Source organism: Sminthopsis crassicaudata, chromosome 5 (assembly GCF_048593235.1).
Source record: "Sminthopsis crassicaudata isolate SCR6 chromosome 5, ASM4859323v1, whole genome shotgun sequence".
NCBI lineage: Eukaryota > Metazoa > Chordata > Mammalia > Dasyuromorphia > Dasyuridae > Sminthopsis > Sminthopsis crassicaudata.
Genome location: NC_133621.1, coordinates 143815785 through 143826869, shown reverse-complemented (window position 1 = coordinate 143826869; position 11085 = coordinate 143815785). Strand labels below are relative to the sequence as shown.

The following is an 11085-nucleotide window of genomic DNA, read 5'->3' as shown; positions in this document are numbered from 1 at the left end:
TGTCATTGTACTCAGGTATCACTGTTTAAATCTATAAATTAAAAGGCAAAGAGTTTTAGATTCTTAGAAGGGTATTCTTTGCTATTACAGCTTTTATCAGTTATCATCTGTAAGATCTGGATACATCGCTAACAATAATAGCTAATATTTTATATAGCATAGGTTATTGAATCCTTACCACAACCTTCCTGGATCCTCATCATAGTCTTGTGAGGTAGGTGTTATAACCATCTCCATCTTACAGGTGAAGAAATTGAGAATGAGAAAGGTAAAATGACTTGTTTGACAGGATTCAAATTCAGATCAGCCTGACTCTAGATCCAGTGTTCTCTATTCATATGTCAACTCTATTTGATTCATACAATCTGCAATAAATATATGTTAATTTTACATGATTGTTGTAACTGTTTACTACTATCATCACCATCACCACCACTACTACCACTATTACTCCTCTTTTTAAAAAACTTTTTTTTTAATTTAAATTTTTTTAGGTTATACATACATATGTATTCCTTTTTTTTTTTTAACATATTTCCACATGAGTCATATTGGGAGAGAAAAATCAGAACAAAAGGGAAAAACTCTGAGGAGGAAAAAAAGGGAAAAAAGGGGAAAACAGTGTGCTTCCCACTGCATTCAGCCTCCATAATTTTCTCTCTTGATGGGGATGGCATTTTCTATCCAAAGTTTATTGGATCATTGAATTGGTAGGAAGAGCTAAGTTGACCATCACAATCTCGCTGTTACTGTGTATGTTTCCCTGCTTCACTTTATCGGTATTACTACTCTTCAGAGGCATCTCTAATCCAAATTTAGTACTCCAAAAGGACCAGCCTTCCAAGCTCCTATTGTTCTGATAGGTCTGATTAGCTACAGTATACACTGCCTCTTGACCCCTACATAGTGATGTCATTTTGATCTTCTGCCAACGAATTTACTAAATGCAACTACCACTATTACTGCTACTATTACCCGCAGTCCTAGGGAGTTTAAATCATCAGGATCACGATCAGTTCAGATACCAGGACAAAAATGGCAAGTCAGACGCTGGGTGCCCATAGGAGCTGCAGCACTACCTCCGGGCAGCCGATGGCGCTAGAGGCTAGTTTTCTACAGCTGGGGAAAACGAGGACCTCTGGGAACGAGGGGAAGAAACCAGCGAGTCGAGGAAAGGAAGTGGCGTTGGCAGCCACCTCGGCATCCTCCGGGGTTAAACGCCCGTCACTATTTCAGCGAGTCCGGCCCTGGAGGGGGTCCCTCCGTAGATCGCACGGGCTGCTCCCTGCTGGCGGGCTGTACATGGAGCCGAGAAGACCGAGAGCATCAGGCGGCTGGAGCTAAGCTGAGGTCAGAGGAAGATGAGGGAGAATACGGCCGGCAATTAGGGATGTGATCTCCCCTCCCCCTGCCCTCCATAAAGGAAAGAAGCCCAAGAGAACCGTGCAGGCGGGTTGCATTCTGGAGGCTTAGGGCTGCAGGGTCCTGAGTTCGAGTGCCGGCTGTGCTATTTATCTACGCGTCCCGGGGCAAGTAGCTTAATGTCCCTCAACTGCAGTTTTCGAATCTGCAAAATCAAGGGGGAGGGGAATATTTCTAGGGATCCAGAGATCATCCGTAGGGAGATCCATGAATTCTGGTGAAGCCTCCTACTTTAATTGAATTTTTAAAAATTGTGATAATATTGTTAATAACTTTAAATTAAGATTGGTTTTCTTTTTAATTCGATGTATTTTATTTTATGCATTTACAAAAAAAAAAAAAAAAAAAAAAAGCAGGGGTCTATAAGCTTTACCACGCTGCCATAGGGGTCCAGTCAGTTGACAAGCGTTTATGTAGCTGATCGTGGCCAGGTGCTGTACTAAAGGCAGAGGTACAAAACGATTTTTTAAAAGGCTGTTCCCGATCATGGGAGAAGGGGGCGGGAGACTATGTGCCAACTGCTTTGCACAAATAAGATAAATTTTTTAAAAATTAAAATAATAAAAAAATAAAAAAATTAAAGTAATACAAAAGTAAAAGTAATAAAAAGCAAACACGATAGAATAAATTGTAGATAAGTAAACATATCAACAAATAATTCTTAAGGGAAGGAAGGCGCTAAGATTAAGGAGAATTGGGAAAGGTTTCTTGCAGCAAGTAGTACTTTAATTGAAACATGAAGGAATCCAGGAAAGCTAGGGGGCTGTGAGGAGGAAGAAAGTTCCAAGCATAGCACGAGAGCCAGTGAAAATGCTAAAAGCTTAGAGAGGGAGTGTTGGGTGTGACGAAGAGCCAGAAAAGCACTGTGTTATTGGTGGAAGAGCATAAGGGAGGCTAGCAAGTAAAAGAATGATGGAAAGTTAAGAAGGCTTCAAATGTAACTGATGATTTTATATTTAATCCTGCATATCCTAGAAAGCTGCTGCAATTGATTGGAGGGAAAAAGGAGGTTGCCATATGCTTTAGAAAGATCACTTTGACAGTTGAGTGAAGGATGGACTGAAGTGGAGAGATATTAGGCAGGACACCAATTAAAAGAAGACTATTGCAATAGTTAAGTCTTAAAGTTCACGAAAGGAAAAAAAAATATCAATGATCTCCAAAATCACTTAATCAATCTGGTGATTTTCCCATATGATTTTTTGTTTATGCTAAATCTTTATTACCCATCTATGGTTTTTGTGTGTGTGTGTGTTTTTCTTTTCTTTTCTTTTCTTTTTTTTTTTTTTGAAGTAATTGGGGTTAAGTGAGTTGCCCAGTGTCACACAGATAATAAGTCTAATAATAATCTAATAATAACGTCTAAGGTGGGATTTGAATTCAGTTCCTTCTGACTTCAGGGTTGTCCACTATGCCATCTAGCTTCTTGCCAGGTATAATTTAGTAGTTAAATCTTAGAGAATTGCTTGAAGCACATAGAGTTAAGGGATTTAGAGTGCATTCCAAGTTTACTACTTCACAAGTCCAGGCTGACTCTTTTCTGTATACTAGTTTTAAAAGACCCACCTATATAAGTATCCTTAAAAATGTTTTGCACAATTTTACATATGCCTTCTTAAAGGGGGGGGGGGGGTTGATGGTAGGAGGAAGGGAGAAAATCTGGAACTCAAAGTTTTAAAAACAAATATGAAAATTTTGTTTTATATGTAACTGAGGAAAATAAACTAGTTGGTATCATCCTCCACTGTCTCCTCCTTTGTTTTGGTCTCTTATGAAAAGGAAGGAAGAGACTCAGGTCTTCCTGACTCCAGACCCAGCCTGCCCCATCTACTGTGCTTCCAACTTGCCTCCTGATGATAATGATAGCCCTTCTTACCAAGGCCAACCCCTCTAAAAGTATCCTTGATTCTCCTCTTTTGTGTCCCTTCTGGTAGATTGCCTCTGCAATCCAATTACCTCTGATTCTTATTTTCAATTTCTTCTCCTCTATTGCCTCTTTCTGGGCTGTCTAAAACAAACATTCCTAGGTTTTCAACATCCTCAAAAAACTTGACCTCACCATTTCCTCAAGATGTTATCTTGTTTTTTCGTTGTTGTTTGCTTGTTTTTTTTTCTTTCTTTCTCATTTGTTTTCCTTTTCGATCTGATTTCTGATTTTCATGGTAAATGTGTAGGTATATTTAGAGGAATTGCACATGTTTAACCTATATTGGATTGTTTGCTGTCTTGGGGAGAAGGGAGGGAGAAAAATAGGGTTTTGCAGGGGTGAGTGTTGAGAACTGTCATTGCATGTTTTTTAAAAAAGAAGAGCTATTATTAAAGTAATCATGGAAACAAAGATATTGTCTTGTATCTTTCCCTTTTGTATAATCACGTTGGAAAAAACTATTTCTGCCCCTTGCCTCTGCTTCTTCTCCTCTCAGCTTCTCAGCCACAGAAGTGTGGCTTCTGACTTCATAATTTAACTGAAATAGCTCCCTCCAGAGTGATTTGGTAGTTGCCAAATTCAGTGGCTTGTTTTCAGTCTTCATCCTGTTTGATGTCTCAGTATTGTTTAATACTGAGTTTCACTTTCCTTCCTGGATCCTCTCTCCTCTCCTGGTTTTCATGGCCTCCTCTGGTATTTCCTCCTATCTGTCTGACCACTCCTTGGTTTCTTATACTGAATCTTCATTTTTAGCCCTCCCATCCCAAACCTGCCTCTGACTCTGTCCTGAGCCTTCTTCTTTCCTTTATGTACTTTCCTTTTAGATTTCCCTAATGGAATCTCAAACTCAACTTGTTCAAAACTGGACTGACTCAAGATCCCCACTCCTCAACCCAATGTCAAATTTACTCGACTTCCTAATCTGGATATTTCAGTCGAATGTCCTCTCATCCTTCCACTTATCCAGGTGCACATCCTCATACTTCTCACTGTCACATCCAATCAGTTGTCGGGTCTCCTTGCTTCTTTCTTCCTAAGAGTCCTATCTATCCAGTTCTCTCTACTCCTCTGGTTTCCACTCTAGTTTGAACACTAATCTCCTACTGCTTAAAGTATTTCAATAGCTTCCTCTTTGATCTCTCAGGCTCTACTCTTTCTTCTCTATTCTGTCTCTCATAGATCTTACCAAAATGATATATTCCCTAAAGTATGGCCCTCCACTATTCAGGAAGCTCTTATCATTTCTTCCTTATTGCATATAGTAAAAAATACAAAGTCCTCCATTTTGCATTTGAAACTTTTTATAAAGTGACTATAGACTCTTGTTCCTAGCTTGTTCCACAATTCTCCTCTCTTGTACACTATCTTCCAGACAAACAGGCTTACAGTTTTGCATAGACTGCATTCCATTGGTCTTTGTGCTTTTTCGTAGACTGCTCTTATTCTTGTAACACTTCCCCTTCATCTCCTCTGACTCATTAGAGATAATTGTATCATAGATTTAGAACCCAAAGGATCCTTAGAGATCAAGTCTGATCCCTTCATTTTCCAGATGAGGAAACTGGGACATTGAGAAATTAAATGACTTGCCTAGAGTCAAACACTAAGTGTCAGAAATAAAATTTTAGCTTTGGTATTCCTAATTCTGGTGGTGTTCACTATCTTCTCCATCACTTACTTAGCTGCTCTTGCCTTCTTTTCAAAGCTCAACTTAAGTATCACCACCTATATGAAATGTTTTTTGATCTAACTGTTGGTACTCCCAGCTACGGGAAATTATTTTGTATTTATTTGTACACACATTTAAATATTTTATTTATGTTGGACATGATGATATCCCTTAATAGTAGGCAAATTCTTTAAGAATAAAGTCTATTTTTTCCTTTGTATCTTCAGAATCAGGCATATATTTGCAGAGTAATAAGTGCTTGTGGATTGTTTAAGTGATCCTATTGTGCTTTCTTATGTATGTTCTATAGCATAAAGTTGTCATCGAGTGAATATTGTAATTTTTTGATTTACAATAAAAAAAATTTCAGGTGACCTAAGAATGGCAGCTGTTGTTAGAAAAGAACCAACCAACCACAATGTAGATGCCTGTGATATCTTGTCCTATGTGTCTGAATATGTAGACAAGGAAGTTGGAAATGATCTTAAATCTTTAAAGAAACTTGGAAAACTCATAGAAGAGCTGACAGAAAATAAAGCACAATTAGAAGAACAGGTAAATATTAAACTATGTTTTTGTTGAAGTATAGAATTGATGAGTTCATTGCAATTTTGTATAGAGTAAGCTAAAGATAGAAAAAACTGGCATTTTGGTTTCGGGGTCAGGAGAATTAGGTAATAGTTGTATAACGCTTACATTTTTTAAGGACTCACCACTTACAATATTCTGCAAAATAAAAGACAAAATTCCTACTTGAATGGCATAATATAATTGGAAAAATTATTTTGGTAATGGCATTTATTAGAATTATTTTAAAATGCTTTTACACTTAATTATATTATTGTCCCTTTTACAGAGATTAGGAGATTTTCTTTTATGACTACCAAATTGGTTAAAAATAGCATGTCCATATTCTTTCCTTGAACAATGCATATTCTTTCTTTTTTTTAATGCATATTCTTTCTAATGTACTGTTGCCTATAAAATATATTTTTACTTGCAAAATAGATGCAAGATTATCATTCTTAATCTCTATATTTCTATAATATGTAAATCTTTAGTAAGGTTTTCAAAAGTTAATTCTCATTTTAACCTAAGTTCATTTATAAATATTTAAATCTAATTTTCTTTCAAATGGAAATAAAGCCCCTCTTCTACTCTTCTCTGCATGACCTTGAGAAAATAAATGGCCCCAGTTTCTCATCTGCAACATAATGGGTTAGACTAAGCAGTGGTCCTCAAACTTTTTATATAGGGGACAAGTTCACTGTCCCTCAGACTGTTGGAGGGCCGGACTATAGTAAAAACAAAATCTCACACTCTGTCTCCACTCCTTAGCCCATTTGCCATTACCCAGCAGGCCACATAAACATCCTCAGTGGGCCACATCTGGCCTGCGGGCCGTAGTTTGAGAACCCCTGTACTAAATAAAGTATTGATAAATTTTTTACCTGCTCTCAATCCATAATTCTAAAAACTATTAACTCTGGGGGCCATTCTAAATATAGGAAAACTTTTCTTTTTGTGGAAGTTTTACAGTTTGCAGCCAGGGATGGCAAAGCCAAAACAGTGCCCTTTCTTTTCCCTTTTCTGTCTTGTTGAAGTTAGTAGGAGCAAGGTGGAAGTGTGTGAGAGATTTTAAGCACTGTAGTGATGTGGAGCAGTACCTTTTTACTGATTTTCCTCTAGTCCTCTTTTATTCCCACATTTTATATATAAACAAACTATAGTCTAGAGTGGGTGGTGTTACTGGTTCTGTGTCACATAGAGAATTTACTTGAGTCACACAATCTCTACATAAAAGGCTTTCTCTAGAATCCCAAACTCTCTATCCTTGTTCTATTTTTCGACAGCCACAGTTAAAGGGAAATGCTTCTTGATGTTAAGGGTTAAAACATTAACATGATAAGAGCTTTTAGATATGATAAAATCTGAGTAAAAGTTTGAAATTGCATTTGGTATATATGGGTTATTTTTGTTTTCTAGCTCAATATCATGATAACATGAAATTGTATTATATTTTACATATAATAAAGAACTTAAAATATTTTGGATGTAAAAGGAAGATTATGGATATTTTGGCATTAATCTCCATTTTTGTAAAAACATTTTTTGGTGTGCTCAGGTGCTTACAATTTCATCAGAAGTCCCTAAAAGAATTCAGAATGCCTTAAAAAATGCTGAAGATTCAAAGAAATTTCTTAGTCAGCTTCTAGAAAAAGAAACTCTTCTCTTTAGTTCAATCAACAACCATTTGTTGACAGCACAGCCATGGATGGATGATCTTGGAGTATCAATTGGCCAAATAGAGGAGATTGAGCGCCATCTTGCCTATCTAAAATGGATTTCACAAATAGAGGAGCTAAGGTAAAATATGCTTTGTTTATTATACCTTTAATTTATTATTTCATTGGAAGCTTCTATCTTGAACAGGATATTGGTAACATTAAACAGGCTAATTGGATTATAAAAAACTTAATTCTCTTGGTTGTCATAAAAATAACATAATTTTTTCATGTATTGTAAATGAACACAAGCTTTTTTCTTGGGAACTTTATTTCCATTTGGAAGAGAATTAAATTTAAATATTACAAATTATCTGATATGGAAAAATTTCCTTCACTGGGAATTTATTAAGGGCATGCTATAGTATGTACTAAATGATAGTGATGCAAAAGCAAAAATGAAATAGTCCCTTCCCTGAAAGCCTTTACATTCTAATGTGGAAACAACATGTACTCATCTAGACAGATATAGAAATAATACAAAGCAAATACAAGATAACCAGGTAGATTGTAGGAGGCATGACCTCAGCAGACAAAGGGCCCAACAAAGACCTCATTTAGAAGTTATCTTTTGAGCTGAATCTTGAAGGAAGCTTAAGGATTCTTGAGGCAAAAGCAAGGAAGGAGTTTATTTTGAAGCATTACAAAGGCATGGAGATGGGAGATGGAGTGCTGTATCTGAGAAATGAGAAGTAGCCCACTGTGCTAGACTTGGAAGTCATAGTATGTAAGAACTTTAGAGAGTTAGGAAGGGGCTAAGTTGGGAAGAGTTTTAAATACCAAAAATCCTAGAGGTTATAAAGAAACTTTATTGTTTTTCAGTTGTTTCAGTCGTGTCTGACTTTTTGTGACCCTATTTGAGGTTTTCTTGGCAAAGACACTGGAAGGGCTTGCCATTTCCTTCCCCAGGTCATTTTATAAATAAGGAAACTGAGGCAAATAGGGTTAAAGGGCTTGCCTAGAGTCACACAGCTATTAAGTGCCTGAGACTGGATTTAAACTTAGGTCCTCCTGACTTCATGTGTGTCACTCTAACCACTGCATAACCTATTTGCCATATAGGAAGCTATTGGAATTCATTCAGTAGGGGAGTGACATGATTTAACATATGCTTCAGAAAAATCACTTTGGAAATCATATGGAGGATGAATTTTAAAAGGGAGAAACTTGAAATAGGGAAATTGATTAGGAGGCTATTGTCCAGCAAAAGGTGATGAGGGTGAAAATACTATATTGTGATCCACATTCAGTCTCCATAGTCCTTTCTTTGGATGGACATGGTTCTCTCCATCACAAGTCTATTAGAATTGCCCTGAATCACCTCATTGTTGAAAAGAGCCAAGTCCATTTCAATTGATGATCATACAATCTTGTTGCTATGTACAATGTTTTCTTGGTTTCCACTCACTTCACTCAGCATCAGTTCATGTAAATCTCTTCAAGTCTTTCTGAAATCAGCTTGCTGATAGTTCCTTATAGAACAATAATATTCCATTTCATTCATATACCATAATTATTCAGCCATTCCTCAACATCCACTCAATTTCCAGTTCTTTTACCACCACAGAAAGGGCTACTACAAACATTTTTGCTCATGTGAATCTTTTTCCCTTTTTTATGATCTCTTTGGTATACAGGCCCAGTAGAAATACTTTTGGGATCAAAGGGTATGCACAATTTGATAGCCCTTTGGACATAGTTCCAAATTGCTCTCCAGAATGCTTAGATCAGTTCACAATTCCACCAACAAAGCATTGGTATCCCAGTTTTTCTCTCCAATATTTTTCATTATCTTTTCCTGTCAGTTTATCCAATCTAGGAGATATGAAGTTGTCTTAATTTGCATTTCTCTAATCAATATACTTTAGAAGTATTTTGGAGACTGCATATGGATCAAAGGATAATATTTTTACCTTGTTATTTTTATTTAATTGCTTGGGTTATTTTTTTTCCTTTCTCTCTCTCTCTTTTTTTTTTTTCACTTTTAATCTGATTTTTTCTTGCGAAGCATGATGAATATGGAAATATGTTTAGAAAAGTTGCACATGTTTTACCTATATTGGATTACTTGCTGTCTTGGGGAGGGAGAGGAGAAAGGGAAGGAGAAAAATTTGGAACACAAGCTTTTGCAAAGATGAATGTTGAAAACCATTTTTGTATGTCTTTTGAAAAATAAAATACCATATGTATAGAAGAATTGCACATGTTTAACATATTGGATTGCTTGCCATTTAGGGGGATATAGGGAAAGGAAGAGAAAAAAAATTGGAACACAAAGCTTTGTAGGGATGAGTGTTGAAAACTATGTATATGTTTTGAAAATAAAGAACTTTTTTAAAAAAGAAAAGACTTTTGTGGAAGTAACAATAACAAGATTTGGCAGTTAATTATATATGTGGAGTGAGAGCATAAAGTCAAGGATAGCATTAAGGTTGTAAATCGGGAAAGGTAGTGATGCCTTCAGCAGAATTAGGGATGTTTGAGAGAAAGGTGAATTTCAGGGTTAGATGAATTGTGTTTTGGACATTTTGGATTTGAAATGCCTGAAGGGACAATAGACATTTGGTGGTATGGACTGGAAGTTCTATAGAAAGATAAGAGCTGAATGTATAGATATAAGAATCATTTGCAAAGAGATAATAATTAAGTCCAAGGGAGTTGATAAATAGAGTGTAAAAAGAGTAAAAGACACAATACAATGTCAGAGCTTTGGGGCAGGCTTGTAATCAGATGGTATATTATGGAATCAGAGGAAACTTGGGAATGACAGAGAGAAATGTTATGAAAACTGACAGAGAAAAGACTATCCAGAAGGAGAGCAAATAGTCATAACTATTAAATGGTGAAGAGAAATCAGGAAGGATTAAGAAAAGTTAGGGAATTTGGTAATTTAGGAAAGAGCAGTTTTGGTTCAAAAACCAGATTGCAAAAGGTTTAGGGTAGGAGAGAGATATGATTGTACATATGCCTTAGAAACATCCCTTCTTTCAGGGGAAGTGGTGGCAGCTACTTTAGACACTTTTTCAGAGATCAGGGTTTTGTTTTTTCTAAGCAAACAGTGCTCTGTAATTAATTAAAACCTTTAATTTGTGATGATCTATTATAATTTATTTTTAGAAGTGGTTGATTAAAATGGAAATTAGAATGGTTTGTCTGAAATAAACACCAATTATAGCTGTGCAGCAAGCACATATATATTCTATGTTTAAAAGTATCTTCTGAATTTTGGTACAATGTATAGAAGAATAAAGATAGACATTTTTGATTGACTTTATCATCTACACAGATCTTAGTGAGTGAATTGTTTCATTTGAGACCTACTACATGCTGCAGATAATGTTTTAATTCCGTCTTCTTGATCCTTTACCTTTTTCAACCCTATACTCCACCCTGTCCTTGTCTGCTGCAGTTGCATCAGATCAATTAATGCTGCTTATACAGTTGCCAGGAGAATTACAATATCTGAAAAGCTAAAAAAAAAATCATCAAAGAGAAAAAATCCAGCATTTCAGATGTAATAAAGTTAAAGTATACATTTTGTTTCTACTGAAAGGCTGTCAGTGACTAAATTGCTCATGTTTCTCAAAAAAGAAGTTTATTTTATGTAATATCAATCAACAAGCATATATTAAAGCACCTACAATGTGTCTAGCACCATGTTATTCTCTAGATATATAACTACAAAGAATGAAACAATCCCTACTCACAAGGAAGTAACATTTTGATAGGGCCCACAGCAAGTACACATGCAACACAAAGTAGTTAAATATAGGATTGGTTTG

General features: G+C 36.1%; 1 protein-coding gene across 4 annotated transcripts in view; it reads left to right on the top strand.

Moving 5' to 3' along the window:
• The first annotated feature begins 1153 nt into the window (after nucleotides 1–1153).
• The window catches only part of RINT1 (RAD50 interactor 1), a 30081-nt gene continuing 20149 nt past the window's right edge, over nucleotides 1154–11085 (top strand). For 2 of the 4 annotated variants that reach the window (XM_074268392.1, XM_074268389.1), the window contains exons 1-3: nucleotides 1154–1350; nucleotides 5389–5573; nucleotides 7144–7385. In XM_074268392.1, coding sequence (XP_074124493.1) covers nucleotides 5400–5573; nucleotides 7144–7385 — 416 coding nt within the window. In that variant the 5' untranslated portion in view covers nucleotides 1154–1350; nucleotides 5389–5399. Of the gene's footprint in view, nucleotides 1530–5388; nucleotides 5574–7143; nucleotides 7386–11085 lie in introns of all 4 variants that reach the window. The other 2 variants (XM_074268393.1, XM_074268390.1) reach the window with 2 other exon arrangements.